Source organism: Chaetodon trifascialis, chromosome 11 (assembly GCF_039877785.1).
Source record: "Chaetodon trifascialis isolate fChaTrf1 chromosome 11, fChaTrf1.hap1, whole genome shotgun sequence".
NCBI lineage: Eukaryota > Metazoa > Chordata > Actinopteri > Chaetodontiformes > Chaetodontidae > Chaetodon > Chaetodon trifascialis.
The window spans coordinates 8,353,737-8,374,784 of NC_092066.1; the positions used below are offsets into that span (position 1 = coordinate 8,353,737).

At 39.3% G+C, this 21,048-nt stretch overlaps 1 protein-coding gene across 1 annotated transcript; it reads left to right on the forward strand.

Annotated features, from left to right (window-relative positions):
* Nucleotides 1-1,551: 1,551 nt before the first annotated feature.
* Nucleotides 1,552-15,848, forward strand: LOC139338777 (macrophage mannose receptor 1-like). The gene is given in 30 exon segments (XM_070974040.1): nucleotides 1,552-1,615; nucleotides 1,942-2,298; nucleotides 2,599-2,769; nucleotides 3,059-3,214; nucleotides 3,499-3,618; nucleotides 4,009-4,146; nucleotides 4,272-4,451; nucleotides 4,854-5,008; nucleotides 5,660-5,773; nucleotides 6,353-6,468; nucleotides 6,638-6,786; nucleotides 6,878-7,077; nucleotides 7,686-7,801; nucleotides 8,178-8,250; nucleotides 8,373-8,526; nucleotides 8,735-8,773; nucleotides 8,927-9,090; nucleotides 9,219-9,280; nucleotides 9,987-10,087; nucleotides 10,775-10,917; nucleotides 11,188-11,293; nucleotides 11,838-11,992; nucleotides 12,448-12,550; nucleotides 12,835-13,067; nucleotides 13,558-13,723; nucleotides 14,059-14,226; nucleotides 14,317-14,433; nucleotides 14,756-14,914; nucleotides 15,450-15,485; nucleotides 15,576-15,848. Coding segments are annotated over 30 exon segments (4,272 nt in total). The 3' UTR covers nucleotides 15,833-15,848.
* Nucleotides 15,849-21,048: the final 5,200 nt, after the last annotated feature.

Genomic DNA, 21,048 nt, shown 5'->3' on the forward strand with positions numbered 1-21,048 from the left:
TTTCACACCACAATCTTACTCATGTCTCCTTTCTGTCCGAGGAAAAAAAAAAAAAAGCGTAGATAGCAGATACTGTAGATTGGCCACTGTGTTGTTCATCTGATGTTTTATATTAACATTTTCTCATTGACTGAATTTTTTCTTGTTTGATATTTTGATTAAATCTTATTTCATACACTACTCTCCACATGCCTTGTTGGAGAATTATCTGGAGGTTTTTGAGAACATTAACAATGACTGCCTTCCATTTAGCTGAGCTATTTTCAGTGGGACACTTGATTAAAACCATGTCTTTACGTAGCGTGTGTAGTCAGCTGTACTGATTGTTCCATCAGACAGGTGTGAGGCAGATGATTGAAAAACATGGCTGAAACGTGTCTCCTGCGTAGAAATACATTACGAGCTAGGACACAATGAAACACTGGCTAAACATTACTTGTTACTGTTAGGAAAAGACATAAGACATAAAGTTGCATGAGCTGAAAAATAACAGAACAAAAATAAAATCAAATACTGTGGTAGACTGGTGTAAAGTGATAAAAATTACTAAACTATAATGTAGACAGGTTGTATATACATAAATAATGTGCTGTGTGCAGGCATATATGTATACACAGAAATGAAAACAGGTCGTAACAAAGAAAAAAGTACGCAGGTGTACCAATGTGGCGCAAGTGACACAGTAATGAGCTTCAGAGTTCAACAGTTCAAGAGTCTGATGGCCAATGGGAAGAAACTTGCAAATTGTATTTTGGCAAAAATCCAATACTGTACATTTCTCCTTTTACTCTTCTGGACTTTGTGCGTGATTACTAGATTATTTACTGTGTTGTACCTTTTATGAGAACTAGAGTGTGGACCCCCAACTCGAGCCCAACAAGACACATTGGGACCCGACAGGTCGGGCTAGGTTCAGACAAAAACTCGCTCATGTCAGCTGAGCTAGCCTACTTGGTGACATTGTGTTTCTTCCCGACATGAAGCACAAATCAGAAATCAGAATCAGAAATCAGAAAAAGCTTTATTGCCGAGTACGATTTTACACATACAAGGAATTTGCTTTTAAAAAGTTAAAATATAAAAAAGTTAAAATATAACAAAATATATATAACAATATATGTGTGTGTGTGTGTGTGTGTGTGTGTGTTTGTAACTAATTTGACAGCTAGTCTATATTTTTGTGAATCCAGCTCTCTTCACTGTACCATCTAATTTTTTAACTCATTAAAAGGTACAGTAGCTTTTTTTTTTATTCTTGTTGCTGTCACTGAACTTGTGCAAGACCATTTTCAGGGTTTCACAATTGTCACAATTTATAAGTCAGTTTGGGTTCAAGGGGAAAAGAAGACTTATAGTAAATTTGCTCCTCCCCGTTCATCTGAAAAATGAAGCTGATTCATTAAAAAAGGATGAAAGAAGTCATGATGACATGACTTGTCAGGATGGGCCAAGTGGTTTTAAGATGTCCATCCTTTCGTAATCATTTACACAAGCCTTAAATCCTGTGTTTGAAGTGCATGGACAACATCTTCTGCTGTAAGGCCACTAATGATGAAGATAACCTGTACAGCCCTTGTGCTCCTCATCCAAACACTGCAATGTCTGGCCGCAGATGGTACAGTATATTAATGTTGACTTTCAAATTTCTTTGCTGGGTTTTACAAAGTAGGCATGTCATGCAAATTGTTTGATAAATCAAACAATGTGTATTTTTGTAAGTATGATACAGCTCAATATTGCTAACTCTAATATAAGAACTTTATTTATTTATTCCATTTCTGTTTATTCTGTGAATAATTTAATACAATTGTGTGTGGAATATAAAATCCAATCAGACAAGACTGATAGTCTGTGCTATTTTTTATTTTTTTTAGATCATTTTCTGATTTCTGATGCATTCTATCATAAGAACTGTCTATTAATTCTTATTCTTCTCTACAGATTCATCATTTCATCTAATTAACAAGGCCACTGGTTTTTGTTTGGTTAAAAGATATGACTACTGCATCGACATACGCTGGACATCTGGTGACCGAATTATGCTTGCCTGGACAAACAAGTGCCTGGGAGCGCAGGGCAAAAGTGTGGGCAGTGAAATAGCCCTCTACAATTGTGATGAAACGAGTGAACTCCAAAAGTGGGAATGCAAAAATGAAACAGTGCTCGCCCTCAAAGACCAAGAGCTTTACATTGAACTCACTGCAGATAACACTGCAGTTCTCTCCAAAACAATAGGACCCAATAACCACCTCACAATTTCAGGGACATCCAGTGGTGCTTGCACAAGAACATACAGAGGTACAGTTTAAAACACTGCTGTTTGTCCAAACTCTTTAATAATGAGGAATTAGTGTGGCAGCTTTTATACATCTTTTAAAGAATTATAATGTTATTGTCAATTGAAAATCTTGTGTGAATTCAAATGTGGAAAAACATAAAACACCGACTCACTGAATGGACTCCAACTCGATTTCAATTATTTTGCATCACAAGTGGTGAAGTAATGTGTCATGCTTACTCTTTAAATGTAAATTACTACAGGTACAGACTCTAAGCTGTTCTTTGTTTTGCTCTTTTGTCCTTGTGTTGGCCTTCCAGAATTTTACACCATTGGAGGAAATGCACATGGTGGGATCTGCATGTTTCCCTTCCAGTACAAAGACCAGTGGTACTCATCCTGCACAACGTCTGACTCCTCACAGAATCGTCTTTGGTGTGCAACTGAAACAAAATTTGAACATGAACTCTGGGGCTTCTGTCCAACTAACAGTGAGTACTTCCTGTGAGAACTAGTCTTATTTATTGTATTACACTATAGCGGGAGAAGGGCATAGTTGTAGTGCACAATTTTTTAAGTGTACACAGTCTCTCAGGAAAATGATGGTCCTATAAGCAGGAAATCATTTGATTGATAACCTGCTACTTGTTTACATTAAAGTCAGCTTCTAACATTCAATGTAAACAAGGTGCAACTAAATGTGCAACTTGAGGTTATATGAAAAAATGATTTCATTTGGAAAAGCATTGTCATATTTTTGCTGTTATGTGTATTTCACAGCCAAAGAACACTGGAGCAAAAACAGTGTAACAGGAGAATCTTACCAGCTCAACACACAGTCAGCTCTGACTTGGCCTCAGGCTGAAGCCAGCTGCAAACAGCAGGGTGCCTCCCTGCTCAGTATCACCGATCCTCACCAGCAGGCTTATGTCACAGGTAAGGTGACAGTGACTGTGCTGGATGTGGTGATAAAGGGAGCATGTGTATGCCACCAAAGCTGTTCATCATTTGTCATTTCTTAAACATATGAAAGTAATCTAGTCTGTATATAATTAGTCTAAAATGGATATCAATAGGATAAATTCAACGTGTACATGGATACTTCTCTTTATGACAGTAGTCCAGTCAGTGGTTAGTGCTTGAACCTCACCCATCATACTTTCATCATCTTTGTTTCCTGTGTTTTTTTTTTTTTTAAACACACACAAACACATTCACAGCACTACTAGTGACAGCAGGCAGGACACAGGACAAGCTTTGGACTGGGCTGATCCTGGATCTAGAGCATGGCTGGCAATGGTCTAATGGGAAGCCTTACCGTTACCTGAATTGGGACTCAGGTAAATTTTCTTCCCACTTGCTAATCTGACAATGCTCAGATTAGTGCACCTCTGATATCTTCCATGTGTCTTTTATACTTCCTACCTTTTACAACCCATGTCGCAGTCAGCAGTAAAACTGGCATAATTTTGCTTATTACACCTCTACTTTGGAAGTAGAGGACTTCTGAGTGTTGAGAAGTTTGGATTTTTAGTGTGTTCCCAAGAACACCTGCCAACTAATTTTGCCATTTGTATTATTAGTTTTAGGATGGAAATGGTGCTGACTGTTACTGTTCATCTGAGTTTAGGTGCTACAAATTAAATTTGTGTGAATTTGAGGACTCTGAGAAACTTCTGAGAACTAACAAAGAGTGTCTCATGTCAAGTTTAACCATTGTTCTGTTTTAGGCCATCCATTTCCTAATCCTGGACACAGCTGTGCAATTGCTAATGGTGCTGTCCAGTTCTCCTGGCAAAGTTCACCATGCACTAAGAAACTGGGATACATCTGCTACAGTGAGGGAGCTTCGACTCCTCCTACTGAAGGTTAAGACGAAAATCTATTCCCTTCTGCCTTAGCAAAGCTTTCCGCCAGTTAATGTATTGTCTTTGGTTAACTGAACAATAACAGTAACTCAGAAATTAGACATCTTTGTTCTTTTCATGATCAGAGGCTGAGACAGGATTTTGTTCAAGACCTTGGATTCCCTACAATGGACACTGTTTCTACCTCAATCGAACTCAGAAAACATGGTCTGATGCTCAGAAAGCGTGCCGCAAAGAAGGAGGGGATCTAGTCAGCATCCGCAATGTGGAGGACCAAAGCTTTGTCATCTCACAACTTGGCTATGGTATGTGAGGACAACAAAAAGAAAGAACACTCTTTTGAGACCACTAGCCTTTCCTCTAGTGCCACCCTTCGGCAAATTGTTAGATAACTACATGTAGAGGCATGGATCTGAGAACAGCAATCCATGCAGCAGTTTTGTTTCCTGGTATGTCATAAGCATTGCAGTCTCAGCCATCTATGGCACCAGCGCGGCTGTTGACTTTTAGTCCTGGTTCTTAATATCTGAAGAAAGGATTTCCCCAAAAACTTTTTAACACAGGCTAGTCAATATAAAACTCTTGACAAAATTACACTTGATGATAATCTACAACGCAAAACAGTGAACTGCATAATGAGTTGTGCAGAGCCACAATAAATGACAGATAACTGAGGGAACAACAATTTCTTCTGTCCATGTTTGCAGCATCCACTGATGAGCTTTGGATTGGACTAAATGACAGGAAGACAGAGGGGCTGTTTGACTGGACTGACCACTCTACTGTCAGCTTCACCAGCTGGGAGTTTGGGAAACCTGCTGTCTCCACAGTCCAAGAAGACTGTGTTCTCATCAGGGGAGAGGTATGGAGCACCATATCAGAATGGTACAAACCTCCTTGTAAAAGTATAAGATATAAGATTAAAAATCTTGACTGCTTCAAAGCAAACCTGCATCATTACATATCACACTTTAATTCATACCTTTTGACTGGAACATATGGAAACTCCTGTCAACACACTATTTACTTTTGCTCTGGAGCTGTTTTTTATGGTTTGAGCTCAGCCCTGTAGTTTGAATCATGGGAAATCTCGATGATACAGCAAACGATATTTTAGACAACAGTGTGCTTCCAACTGTGTGGCAACAGTTTGTGAAAGGCCCTTTCCTGTTTCAACATGTTAACGCCCCTCCATACAAAGCAAGGTCAAAGAAGACATGGGGATCAAATCCCTGCAGTCAGGTTGCAAAATCTCATAGAAAGCGTTCCAAAAAGAGTGAAGGCTGTTTTCAATATCTTTGGTTTTGGAAGAAGTTCAACGATCACAAAGGAGTGCAATATCTGGATGTCTATATATTTATTGAATTTACATATTTATCTATGATATTAACTTATTTATAACATATTCAAGACAACAGGCTTTTTGTTTGATGAAATGCATTGTAGTTTGCCTGTCTGTCAGTACATCCAGTCTCTACACAGATGAACATTTTACAGTGCTTCTTCCTTGCAGAATGGGAACTGGGCAGACCGTGTGTGTGAGGAGAAACATGGCTTCATCTGTATGAAGATGAGTGCCTCTGAACCCTCTGGAGATGTTGTGGAACAGAATATAGGCTGCAAAAGTGTACGTGAACTTTACTCCTTCTAATTTCTGAAAAAATGTCTTTATCTCTTTTATAATGGTTTATTCCCCAAAGCTGAAATGTTGTCATACAGATCTGGGTACTGTGCTTCAAAACTTTGAATGGGGCAATAATGAAAGTTAGGTCTACATGCTTGATTAAATTACTGGTTTTGTTTCCTTTATATTAGATTTTGCCAAAGTGGTTGTGAAAGTACAGTGCTATATACATTTCAAAGTAAAGCAACTGATGATATTTAATGGCGGCCCCAAACTCCAACCTCTACTGTAATTTAAAAACAGATACAACTTCAACAAGGAGGCAAGCTGGATCACACAAGATCAGCAGATCCAATTTAAATATCTAGAGAGGACATCTTATATGTACAGTATGTGATACTGAACAATGCAACAAATTGTGCTAAAATGCAATTATATTCGAATCACTGAAGTGACTGAAGCAGGATGCTTTTTTTGCTCTAAAGAGAACACATGCTGTAGAGTGAAAGCCAGATATCTCAGTATGTGAAATATTCACAACAACCTAATGATATTTTCCTAATTTTGTTTTCCACAATCCAGGGTTGGAAAAGGCACGGCTCCTACTGCTATTTCGTAGGGACAGAGACAAAGACGTTTGACGAAGCCAAAAATGACTGCAAGAGCTCAGATTCTTACTTAGCTGATGTTTCAAATGGGTAAAAACAATTATTAATGACAATAATGAGATTACACAAAAACAAAAATAAACATATTAGATTTTAGATGTTCAAATGTAACGGGATCTGTTAGGCTGATTATATATACTTGTTACTGTCCATTATTCACTGATGTAAGAAAACCTGCTGTCTAACTTAATACTTCCAGGGTGGACAATGCGTTCCTCGTTAGCTTGGTGGGGTTGAGACCAGAGAAATACTTCTGGCTAGGCCTCTCAAACCAGAAACACATTGATGAATTTGTGTGGACCAAAGGAAACTCAGTGAGATTTACTCACTGGAACGCTCAAATGCCAGGTATGGAGAAATTAGAGTTTCTCTCTGCAGAATGTAGCAGAAAGTGACTTCCCAATTGACAATTTTAAAACTTATCTCTTGACAATGCAAGGTCACCAACAGGGCTGCGTTGCCATGACAACTGGGATATTTGCTGGCCTCTGGGACGTGTTGCCCTGTACCAATAAGGAGAAATACATCTGCAAACACCTGGCAGACGGCGCAGTTTTAACCCCTGTACCGCCAACAGTTCCCGCTCCCAAGTGTGCAGAGGGCTGGACTCCTTTGATATCAAGAAACTACTGCTATAAGGTAAGAGCTAGCACAGTTTAACACGAGTGAAACATGTACAGCTGCACTTCTGACATGCGCAAACAAAAACCAATTTTTTTGCCCCCATTCAAATAATAACAAAAAGAGCGTGGGCTCCCCCTCGAAATTGAGACAACTGCTGCAGAAGGAGTTTCATTTGACCAAGTTCAAATATAATCTAGTTTGGGGGTTCCCTTCACCACATCTCTGACATTTTTGATGTAGCCCCTGTAGTTTCAGCTATTAGTCAAGGACTAACTATTACTATTACTGACTAACTGCCCATTGACTTTAGAACACCAGCGTGCGCTTGTCCCTCTGTATACTATGAGATTTTGTGACCACATGATTGTATAAAGGATGCAAATGACTGCATTCTGTTTTTATTTGTATTTTAGACAGCATCCCCATGTTATTGGAATCAGGGTTATATGTTAGTTTGATGAGCCTTGCTACCCAAGAGTTTTTAAATATCACTAATGAACCAATAAATATGGATTTCTGAATTAAGGACTTAACACCTTTTCCTCACCGAACCACAAAGTAATTCAAATGTAATTGTCATGGGCATTTTCACCAAAATAACAAGCCCTTGCTTTGTGTTTAAGTTGTATGTGCAGCCATCAAACAGGAAGACCTGGTATGAGGCCAGAGATTACTGCAGGGCCATCGGAGGAGACCTGCTCAGCATCCACAGCACTGCTGAGCTGCAACTGAGAAGAAGGTACAGTCAGGCATGGTTTCATACAATTAGGGCTGCGCTTGGCAAAATGTTCCCAGTCTAAATGAATACATGAGCTCCATCATCACATAAGACCATTCTCATTCTTTCAAGAAGCTTGACACAAGGTTGCAATAGGAAAAGCAAAGCTGTTTCCCTGTCATGCTACACGCACATAGAATATCTATACAAATAATTAAATTAAAATAATTTCAATAAGATTCAAGGGACTCAAAAAACAAAACTGGGTGCTAAAAATAATGGTTAGCTAAAGTCCAGAGACAGTGCATCATCAGATATAATATAAGTTAGGTTTGTTGCTGAAATATTTCACACAGGTTCCATATTTAAATCATTAATACACTTTTGTTCATTATAGGTATGAAAAAGTCTGGATTGGACTTAGTGCTCCTGACCCAATCACTGGTTATGTATGGAGCGATGGATCCCCAGTAAGTAAACCGTTTTCTCTTTCTGCAGTGGTTGAGTAATCAATCAATTATAGTTTATTCAACTCAAATAAAAATAAACCACTTTTTTCATTGCACGTTCCATCGTTTCCTTTTGTTTACAGGTAAATTTCGTACACTGGGAGGATGGAGAGCCAAACAATAAAAACAATGCGGAATCTTGTGCCGAATTCAAAATATATCAATGGGAATGGACAAAGTCTTGGAACGACGTGCATTGTGAGACGATGCATGGATGGATGTGTCAGATCCGTGCTGGTAAAACATGGTCATTTGGTTCCATGGGTTTCAAAGAAAAACATGTAATTGGTGTGTGTTGAGTTGTGTTTGTGCATGAGCAAGGTTACTTTTTCCCAGCGATGTCTTCATGTGTGTTCAGGGTGAATGCAATTTCAAACCAGAGGTGCTCACCATCACCTCAATAATGTATTCTACATATAGTTATCTTCTGTCTATGTCCTCACAGGAGTGACTCCAAAGCCACCTCCACCTCCTGCCACACCTGGTAAGTGGGATTGTATGTTTTTATGCTAGATCATACAGATACAATCTGTAAATTACATTTCCTGTGCTCTCTTTTGAAAAATAATTCTTTTTGCTGTTGAAGTAGGAGGGCATGGTGATATAACTAATCATCATCTTTCTGACATGGTTTCAGACTACAATAAGACCTCGGACGGGTGGCTAGAATGGAAGGGAAATCAGTATTATATCAACACAGAAACGATGGCCATGGAAGAAGCTCGTCACTTCTGCCAAAAGCGGCATAGTGACTTGGTAACTATCAACAGTGAAGCTGAAAGTGTCTTTTTGTGGAAACAGGTAAGCAGTGACATGTATACTTCACTAAGCAAAGAACACTTAACATATACATACCATGGCATGTAACTTCAGCACAAACTGCAATGTAAGTACAGCTGGTTTTACCATGTACCTCTGTCTGTGTTTAGATATCCAAAACGTATAGGTCTTACTGGATAGGCCTGACAGTAGACCTTGATGGAACATTTGAGTGAGTATGAATTAAAAAATAGACTTCTTGGGAAAAAGACATTTCAAAGCCTCACGAGTATAAAATGCATATAACACATATGTCACCAGCTAAAAATACATTGGTAACATTTCTGTAATTTTATTGTTGAATTTTAAAAAAGGTACTGCTGAAAGAAGTAACATGGTGCAGATCCACACTGTCAGTTTTATGTGTTCTTCAGACACACTGCTCAAGCAGCAGGTGCACAGGAATTTAGCCAGTGAATTATTTTCATGTCAAATCATTCTGTACCACAATTAAACAGCCTGCACAGTCAAAGATGTATGTAGTCATGATAATGCAATGACAGATATCGAATGTGCCAAACTTTGGACTCAAAGGCCCAAAGGTAAAGCTCCAGTTACAGTGTTACCAATGAAGAATTCTAGTAAAATGGACTCACTGGATGTGTGTTTCATTGAGGATCTGATGGATCACTCTATACAGCAAAAACTAATGGCAGTTACTCGTCACAACATTAAATTGCTCCTTATCTTGTTCCAACATATAGCAAATTGGTTATTTGTCTTCAACATGTGAACCTGGAAGGAGAACAAATATAATGCAGTTTCAGCCTTTAGACTTGAATCAGTCTGTCTTAGACTTAGACTGAAATTCTTTATCATGCTAGTAATATTTTCAAGAGTTTTTATGGCAAATCTCCACTGATTTGTGTTACATGAAGATGGTTGGATGGTTCTCCAGTGGTGTTTCAAAGGTGGAATGAAGGCCAGCCTGATTTCAAGAACTTTGATGAGAACTGTGCTGTCATGAATTATTATACGGGTGAGTAAACAGAAATATGATTCATGCTGACATACAAGCAAATGGAAAAGTAAACACTGCTGAGGAGCTGGAGGTGTTCAACCTGTTGCCTGCAGTTCTTCATCTAACACTGTGGCTGCTCTTGTTCCATTACTGACTTGCAAAAGTAACAAATGATAAGATGACAAAAAATGATAAAAAAAACAAAACCTACCTCCTTGTTTTGTAGATGCACTTTTTATGAACTATATAGCGATCAGCAATAACTCCAGCAACAAATATGTTGTGTTTGGTGTGGCTGCTTCACAGTAAGTCACCCAGTGTTTTGCCACTTGAACAATTTTAATGTGAAGCAATCGCAGCTGGATATTTAGGTTTTAGGAGTGCCTTAACAGCTCTGATAGGGTGAGAAGACAATAAACATGTGAGGCTCTCAGTGAGAATGGACTAGATGAATCTCTCGTGCTTAAGAATAAAATCTGAATGAAGTGCAGAAATGGAACTACACTATAAACTACAAATAAAAACTACTAATTACTGAGAATGAATACATTGAAAGGCTGACCATTAATAGTATTAAAAATAGGGTTTCATTATGTTATGTTAAAGTTAAGAATTATGACTTTAACCCCTATTTGATGTCAAATTTAAAAAAGTGCATTGTATTTGCTTAAGTGCTGATTTTTTATATCTTGCATTGGTTCACAGGGTTCTGGCATGATTATAATTGTGGGTATGAGCACAAGTCCATTTGCAAACGCAGAGAATCACCACCTGTCAACACCACCATAGCACCCACAGAGGCCCCAAAAGGTGGCTGCCCACCGCACTGGAAAAAATTCAACTCAAAGGTCAGAGGTTATATAGTCTTTAAGCGTGTTGTGTTGAATGGATAAGTTCTGTAGTAGATGTAGTTCTCCATGCTTGCAATGACAAGTGTCTTTGATATGTGAATGCTGATCTTTTAGAATATAATTCCTTTATGTAATGCTCTTTTTAGATGTCACATTAAGCTCTTTTGTCATGTAAAATTGGTGTTGATGTACTACCTAGGACACTCTTAGAGTGACTGTATTTGGTACATTTTCAGGAGTTGTAAATAAAATGTTTCTCACCTTTAGTGTTACAGCATCGTCAATGACCAGAAATTAACATGGGATGAAGGGAGGAAACAGTGCCAATCTATGGGTGGAAACTTGGCCACTATTTTGTCAAGACATGTAGAAGGTTTGTTTCACATATTTCTGGTAAAATATCCACTGATCTCAATTTCTTCTCCTGTTTGTGGTTGCATGGTGAGGTCCATGTATAGCAGAGCCCTATTACCAATTAGATCAGCTGAGACAGCACACTGCTTTAAAAAACTTCTCCAACCCAATTTCCAGTGACTTGCCTTCCCTGTAAATGGACTGAAATGTATTTTTATTCATGTAGGTGTATTTATAGCTGTATGTCCATTATTTGTCTGAATCTGCTTCCTGTGAGGTACTTTGTAATTTTGCTTTACAAGTATCCACGTAAATAAATCTGACTTATTTATGACTGGTCAATAATCACCTTACAGGAAAACAGTTTCATAGGGGAAATAGTTTTAAAACATTCAAATGGCTAATTGTGGAACAAATCTAAAGCTCAGCTGCTGGGTGCTAGAAGTGGTTTACTGAAAAAAAGGAGTCATTGTATATGTGTTTTATGCCTATTTTGAAAAAAACAAAACAAAAAACTTCCATACAAACATCTGATCCTTCAATCATTATCTGTTAATTTTCAGTGTTTCTGATGACACAAATGGCTGACAGAGCTCTTTCAGACCTCTGGATTGGCTTTCGCAGTTTAAATGGTGATTTTTATTGGACTGATGGGCAATCGAGGCAATATGTCAACTTGGATTTTAAAGTAAGTAGACTCTGAATTGTGTTTTATAATGTGATGCAGGCTGTGGGGTAGCACTCATGATAATTTGCGTGTCTGTATGAAAAAGTGACTCTTTGTTTCTCCATTGTAGAGTCGCCGCCATGGTTCAGCTGTTTCGGTAATGTTCAAATGTAACATTATTTGAGGCATAACTGTGTTCAAGAGCGTAGTATGCATCAAGTGATACAATGTATAGACACAAGATTAACTTTGCCTATACATGGATGTGATGGCCTTAATGACATCATTTGTATAAAAAGGGGCAGCAAACGTATTCTCCTATTTCTTTTTTCCATGAGATAGTAGCTAACAAGCTAACAAGATCAGTTAACAAGAACCACATATTATTACCATCAGAAGAATGCTCTAGTCATAAGGAGAGAATATATTATCATGTCTCTGTAACTATGTTGGACTCTGACACAGTTTTCCCTTTTCCTCATTTTGCTCTCACTGTGGTTTGCCAGAGAACTTGTGTGATGATCAATACCAATCCTTTTCTTGGTGCTGGGAAATGGATATCAAAGTCCTGCAATGACACCAATGGATATATCTGTCATCGAAATGTTGGTGAGTCCATGCTCTGACTGTGTCTTTGATGCCTTCCCTGTGGTCTAAAATGATTTTACAGTAGTGGAATAGTAGTAGTAGCAGTTGTAAGGATCAAAACGATTGCTTTTAGTATATCTTTTAAAAAAAAAGCTATAAGCAATATTTTTACAAGACAAGACACCGAGTCATTCTCAAGAAACCTGAAAAAAAAGTAACTCGTAAGCATCTACACAACAAAGTGCTTAACCTTAAGATGAATGGAGAAACTAAACTGGTGTATTTTCTCACCCATCTTCTCACAGACTCTTCTCTCCCAGACTCTCCTGAACCAACAACTTCTACTGACTATGTCAGAATATTTCATGACTCTATCAAGGTTGTTCCCCAACAAATGACCTGGGATGCAGCCAAGAAGCACTGTGAAGATGACGGTGCTAAACTCACTAGCCTGAGAAATGAGTGGTCACAGGCCTATGTTGAGCTGCTGACTTTGAATCTCAAAGCTCCTCTGTGGATTGGAATGAACAGAGTGCAGGTACAGGGCAGAAAGCCTTTCAAACAGCACACAGCGAGATAACACGACTCACCCCTGTTTTTATTTGGTCGTAAACCAAGAAGACATTCTAATTTTGACCTGACAATCACAATTTGATTACAAAGTGATTGCAACTCATCCTAATCCAAACCTTAAAACATTTGTCCATTCACAAGCACAAATGTCAACTGAGGTGGGGAAAGTCAGGGGATCACCAACATTAGTAGAATTCATCCTCTGGGGACTGAATGGCTCCACAAATTTTCTGTTCAACGGTAATCCTTCCAATACTGTAGCTGACACAATATTTCTGTCTGGACAGAGGTTGTGGACTGACTGACAGACCAAGATTTCAATTCGTACAGCCACGCTGCTACCACGGCTAAAAGTTTTCATCATTCGTTGCTTTAAAAATCCCCAATGACACATTTTCTTGAAAAATATGTTGAATGACAAAGCTGAATGCAGTTTTATCAATCTCCGCTTTCAGACCAATGGGTATTTCAGATTTATTGATGGCTGGCACATGAGCTTTGCACGCTGGGGTAAAAATGAGCCAAGCAGGGACAGACCTTGTGTCTACATGGATGTGGACGGAAAATGGAAGACCGCCCACTGTAACGAGACCATGAACAGTGTTTGTATGAAATCCACAGGTAGGTACAATAACAGACTGGACTAAATGAATATGTCACTCATCCTAAATTCCAAGATATCTCAACTTTATTATTCTGTGAGGGTCAGAATACCTCCTGTGCTCAATTGTTTCCACAACTGTTAATATCAGATGGTTTTAAGTTACCTTTTAATCATTCTTCAGAAATGTTAATTATATAGATTGTAAGTCTTTTCCTTAGTACACTTTTAGATTTGAGTTTCATTGAATAAAATACTGTAAAATACAGTAAGTGTCTATTTCAATACACTGGATTGGAAAGTATGAAAAGATCTAATTAGTTGAGCCCTGTGTCACTCTCTCTGTCGTTCACAGATGTTCCACCAACAGAGTCAAGTCTTTTCCCAGGGGTTTGCCCTGAAGACCCAGAGACACTGAGCACAGGCCAGAGTTATTTTTGGCTACCATTTAAGGGTTACTGTTACATATTTTTCACAGAATCAAAAAACTGGGCAGACGCAGCTACCAGCTGTGTAAGACATGGTAAGTTCTTTCCGTGGATTGTGTAAGATACTGCATTTCTTTTAACTAAAATGCATGTAGCTCTGAGTCTGAACTTTTTCTTTTGTGAAGGTGGATCACTGGCCAGCATTGAAGATCCCTCTGAGCAAGATTTTATTCAAAGAAATGCACAAATATTTAAAGACAGTCAGGCGTTTTTCTGGATTGGCCTGTATAAAACTCTCAGAGGTATAGTCATATTGTCTGCACTTTCATGATAACAATCAGCCACAGAGAGCAAAAAGACTATTGATAATACATTATATATATAAATACGCGCACACACACACACACACACACACACACACACACACACACACACACACACACACTATACATATACTGTAGAGAGAGAGATGTTATTTGGGGAAACTTGAATGATTTTTAAATAATTTTTGAATTATTCATTTTCATTGTTATTTTTGATTGTTCAAAAAGTGTAATTGTTACTGTTGGGTTAAGCGCATCAGGAGACTGACTAAAGTAAGAGAAAAAATCTCTTTGACTCCAGGGGAATGGTTTTGGTTGGACAAAACAGTCATGGACTACACTAACTGGGGTGAAGGTGAACCCAATTATGACAACCACGGAGGGATCAGTACTTCAAATGGGACATGGAGAGCAAGCAATCACCACTACAATAGACCATACATCTGCAAAACACCCAAAGGTAAAATAATTATTCTTATCTGGACTCAGTTTGAATCATAATGATGTTATTATGTCAAGATCAGATTACATCATATTTTGTGGGTATGGGTAATATTTGGCTGACTGTGTTAGACTGGCAATCACATCATTCCTGCCATCACTCAGCCAAGAGAAATGGAAAACAACACACTGGTGCCTGACTATCCATAGCTTTCCAGCTTTCAAGATTTGCATGATGCATAAATGATCAATAAGGTGCCAGGGACTGATGTTACTGTACCAAGTGACACCACTGGCAACAAATTTTTTGATATTTGTAGTTTCATGAATGAACCTGGAACATTCTTAAAAGTGCTGGGTGCTCCAATTGGCCAGTGTCACAAAACGCTGTACAGAGAGAAAAAGAAGGAGAAGGAAAAATTTTGACATGATTGTCGGGAAGTCATGAGGCTTCCCAGATGCTGTGTTGGTTGTCAGGTTGGGCCATTATCAGGCTCATACATTATACCCAGTTTTTGGTGTACAATTGTCACATGTCCTCTGTGTCTCTCTAGTATTATCGCCAATGACATCAGCATCATCACCACCTGGTAAGCAACATCTCTTTATCTTCTTTATTTCACTCAAAATTGTGACAAAATTCTTCTGGCAGCTCATCATCTGTTTTTCATTCTGTGCAGTAATTGATCACCGTCACCGTAACCACATCGTTTTGGCAGCTGTACTGGTCATGACTGTGGTTGCCATGGGGGCAGTCATTGGCGTCTTCCTCTTCAAGAAGAGCAGACATCGCTTCACCATTCCTGACAAGTCCACCAACTTTGACAACCCTCTTTTCTTCAACAACGAGCCGTCCCAACCTGATGTGCTTGAAACCAATAAACTAGGAGAGAAAGCACAGGAAGAGAACCCTGAGCCTGATACAGCAATGTTGTAATGTGCCCTCTGCACCACTTGTGCCCCCTGCTGTGTAAAGTGTAGAGTTGTAATGTTTAATTAACACTGGACAAAGCAATAAATAGACATTATTACTGTACATTACTGTATTTCATCGTGCTTAAAGTTATATAAAACTTAGCTTTATCCATCTGGAAATCCTGTCAATATCCTAAGACATGCCTTGCTCATAAAACAATGTTAAGAGAAAGAGCAAAGAGTAAGGAAGACGTATGAACGTGACTAATCACAGCACATCTTATTTCTTGATCATCCACAAGGTCAGATGTCATCAGGGAGGTGGGTGAAGCAGTTGTCAATCAAACTGACAGAAGCTTGTGTAATTTTATTTCCATAGTTATTAATTCAACAAGGACCATGGTGGGCCGTGTTGGCCACATCAAACAGGATACTTTAACGTTTGAGCTGGAATTAGTGATGATAAGCACATTCCCACAGTTAGGCCCAGGATAATATTATGACCACATAGCCAGTTCCTCACCTGGCTGATGAAGTGTTTCTGCTATTTCTCACCAACATTTGTATTTTTTGACTCGGTCATGCTATTCCTTCGAGGAAATGCCAAATAGAGGTACTGTTCCAACAGCTCAATGAACTTTTCCTCTCTTTCACTGACAGCAGCAACCTCAGCATTCCTCTCCTCCTCCTTTTCGCCATGGTTACCCAGTGTTTCCCGTAGAATTTTTTTCAGGCCCAGTGGCACCCACTGAAAAAACCCTAAACAGTGGTTCTAGTGGAAAACTAGCCTATTGTCTGTGTTATTTTCATCATTATTGCTTACCAAAAAAAAAAAAAAAGCTCAATCAGAACAAAAATATAAGCTAAACAACAAATTGGAAACTTACCATGGGGAGTGTGGTACAACCAAGGGCTGTATTTATGGTTATTAAGCCATTCGGGATCCTAGCCAGATGTTCTGTGTTTAGCTGTTTTTTTGTTTGACTGGGTTACCAGTTGGACTGGGGTTGGTAATCGGAGCGGGGTCACCCGTCGGATCGCAACCGGCAGTCAGAGCGGGGTCACCCATAGGATCGCGGCCAGCAGTCGGAGCGGGGTCACCCGTCAGACAGGTGTCAGCTGCAGTAATGGTCCACGAGCAGCCCCTGTCTCCACTGCAATCTGCCCACCTTTCTTCTGTCTCACCTGCACCTGTCTTTTTTCATTTTTTTAGAGTTGCCTCTGTTACTCTCCCTTCATCTATTTTTGTTGGCTCCAGAGTCTGGCAGAAAAACTTCTTTATATTAAGTTGTCTGTCACCCGTGATATTTTTTCTTTTCTTCAGCGGCGCCATAGTTGGCTGGCTACAAACCTTAAACATCCCATAAAGTATGCCCGCACTCTCAGCAGCGGTACTCACATCGTTACTAGGCAACGAAGCAGGTTGATTCACGTTGCGCTGCACAGAGGCGTTCCTAAATCTAAATGATTATTGATTTATGAATGAATGGATAGGTTGCTTATTTTTGGCATGTTGATTTTTTTTGGGGGGGGGGGGCTGACGGGGGGTCTCCTTGGGCTGGCGGCCCGCCAGGCCTGTACAATGGTAGGGGAAACACTGGTTACCTGACTGTGCTCTGGAGAAAAACACCTGATTGGTAAGCACTCAGAAACATGTTGTGGGAGATCAAACACTAGGCGTGTCAAGACAAAAAATTCTGATATGCTAGTCTCTCTCTTCTTTCTTTTCTAATTTTATTAGCCTGATCAGCTACCTTCAGTAATCTACACAAACACACATTATGAGACTATAAACCATTAAGGAAAAAAATGCCCCTCAAAAAATAATAAAATGTAAAAACACTTGTGTTGATAGACACAGACACTTAAAACCATTAAACAAACCACTAAGTAAGCACAGTCAGTGAACGTCAGACAACCTTATTATACTTTAGCAGTTACCTAATGCTTCTGTGGTGTTGACGAATCATTAAAAAAATACAGTGTCTGCAAAAACACATTACTCTAGGAACACCAGATAAAATGTGTCATATGTCAACTGTTTTCTTGTCAATTCTATAGAATACCATCTCACACTACTCTGATGACAGAGACACTGGGAAACGAGTTTCTCTATTTTTTGCATGGTATGTAGTTTCAAATCAGGAGATGTGCAACTAGGGCTGGGTGATATGGCTGAAAACTCTATCACGATATAGGACCAGGAGAAAAATACATTCAATTTAAACATTTTATTTTAAATGTAACCTTCCTCTGATTATAATCCCCTCAGCTATCAAGGCAGAAAGGAAAGGAAATGTCAACACAACCATGGAAAACACTCAAATAATAAATGTAAAAAAAAGTGTAAAAATGTAAACAGAGAGAAACCTGAGAACTTTTTTTCTGCAGGTTTAGTGCAGAAAGTTCACAAGCTGATTCACATTCTGCTGAATAAAATGTTTTCAGATATGTGCAGTGTTTTGGAAACATAGCAGAAACTGAGGTGGACTTGACATCTGTAACATACAAACAAACAAACATGATAGACAGTACAGTAACACTGACTGAACTATAAAACCAGCCTAGACATATAAGCAACTTTAGTCGCTCTTCTTACTCTAAACATACATGAACTATTCAATTATATTTTTATTGCAAAAACAAACAAACAAAAAAAGCACGTGAAGGAGATGTTTATAACCTGACTTCTCCTCAGTACTCAGTGAAGCATGTCTTTAGCTATATGATATGGCACTGTCTCTGTCATGTCTTTGTGCCTTTTAGATGATTTGTCATAAGGCAGTGAAGCAGATACCTCTGCATGGTGGTCTGCTGCTTGTGCGGTGGTGCTGTGGTTGCAGATGTTGTTGGACGTTGGCGAATACGGCTGCGCTCCAAAGAGTGAGCGCGGCTAAGGTGGTTAAACAAGTTTGTGGTGTTACCGGTCCTGGTGGGGACGACAGTCTTGCATAAGTTACAGACTGCATTGGTCTGACTACGGTCCGACTTGTAAAATCCAAAAAACTGCCATACCGGCAAGCTGACTTTCCCTGTTTTATTGACAATTTCTTCGCTCGCTGCAGCACTCACTTTCTTTTTCTCATCTCACTCCTCGCGGAGCATCAAACACGAGACAACGCGATGGCACAACCGACTTGATAATGTTACATGATTGGCGTGTTAGCGTGTCTCTCTCACTGATTAGCGATTACTCCCTACGTTGCTCGGTTACCTGAGAGCGAGTGCCTTTGTAAATGCAACAAACCTCGCTTCGCAACTTCAGGTTTCTTCCGATGAAGAAAAAAAAATTATCGAATGTTTTATCGAACGCATTTTTTATTGATATTGATGACGTGTCTATCACGAGACATATCGCTATCGTTTTGTCGCCCAGCCCAATGCGCAACTTTCTTTTAAGGGCACAATGACCAGCCATTGTGGAAGAAGGGCACAATTAAAGAAAAATGTATTAAATATTAACAATAGTAAGAGTCTACAGCCAGGCTAGCTATACATAACCACGCTTTCAGATAAACCCTAACAATAACATCAAGAAAAATGAGTTTCTTTGTCCAAAATGATTATGTGCCAAAACTAGTGAAAATGAAAATGTAGTGGATTTGTCATTCAGAGTGACAGAGTCTAGAGTATCTGCAATGAAACTGCTTCCTGACCAGCTGCCCTCTTCAATCTTAGATCATTGTTAATACTGCATTCAGGCAAGACACTTTATACAGTTCAGCCAAAAGAGGCAAGAGATATATTTGGAGGAAATGCTTTGGCCAAATTGTGCTTAACCACGCAGAACGATTTAACAACAATTTACGAAGGATTGCCAAACCCTCAATTTGAATTTGATGTTGCCCAATTGCTTTGTCTATGCAGCAATTTATATAAGCACACCTGTTTACTTTGTGACCCCTTACTGACCACAAGTGTTTTCACAGCTCACTTCTCATATTCACAGAGGCCACTTCCTCTTGGAACAACAGTTTTTTTAAAAAAGGCTCACAGGCACATTTAATTTGGTCCAACTGACCAAATCATTGTTTTTAAACCAGTACTAATGATCGCTGACGACACATACAATGTATAAACCAATTTCTGTACATAACTATCATTGATATGTGTGCTTGTAAGATTTTAACACCATATGGCTTCTTTAATGAAGCATGTTTCTCTCCTTACGGCAACGCATGCAAACCTACTTCCTCTGCTGCGTCTGCAAGCTGAGGGTTAAGGGTGTGGACCAGTGAAGACAGATTTGTAACATTTTTTACCACTCCAGGAAGTGGTACAATCTTTTACCACACATAAAATATTGGAATGGGTTGTGATAAACTGACACTGCATATGAAGTGCATGACTCAAACACTAGAGGCAGTGGGTGGGTGGACTAATGTATGGATCAGGGATACAGACTGCGACCGGACCCCATCTTGGAGAGAGTGCTACACAATTTCACAACTAGGAGCAACAGTGTGGCTTGCAAACATTGTTTATTAGATTTGTTTATTGAAAATTAACACTGTAAATAATGTGAAGCTACAGGAGCAGCGTTTCCACCGGTAAGATTTTGCCATGGCAGGCTGCCACAGCAGAAACAAACAAAAAAAAATAAATATCACAAAACAAAACATTCCGCTTTCAATCATCTGATCCACTTCCCTAATACGATACAGATGTTGTACAGATGTTACTGCTGTGCCATGCGTTTGTCACTCCTAGTAACCCCCTAGACCGATCTGCCCCAAAGAGAGTAAGAAGGAGTGAGTCGGCACCTGGACAGGGGCTGGGAGGCGACCCATGACCAGATTATCATAGTTTAAGAAAATGCAGTGTAGTGAGGATGCAGCCAATTCGTACATGAAGTGCATCTAATGCGGATCAACCCATGCTTATTCAACTTGTCATGAAACCACTTATATGAATCGGCCATCACTCTGTTTGTCTGATTGTAGAGAGAGCAGTCTGCAGTGCAGTTCATATACTTAACAGACAAACCAGAGGACTGTAGAGTAACAGTGGGCTTCGAGGGTTTGGATATCACATGTACATTTCTGTCGACAGTCGACCATACCCTCTTGTCCACGTGAGCACTCTATCCCTCCCAGGGTGTACAGTATGTTAGAACTTTAATAAATGGATACTCTGACAAACCTCCACACACAACCTCTAGTTGCAGTTCCTTATGAACTCCCCAGGCGTGTGTCTGTCAGACAGAAAAACAAAACTAATCCTCTTCCTCACCACAAA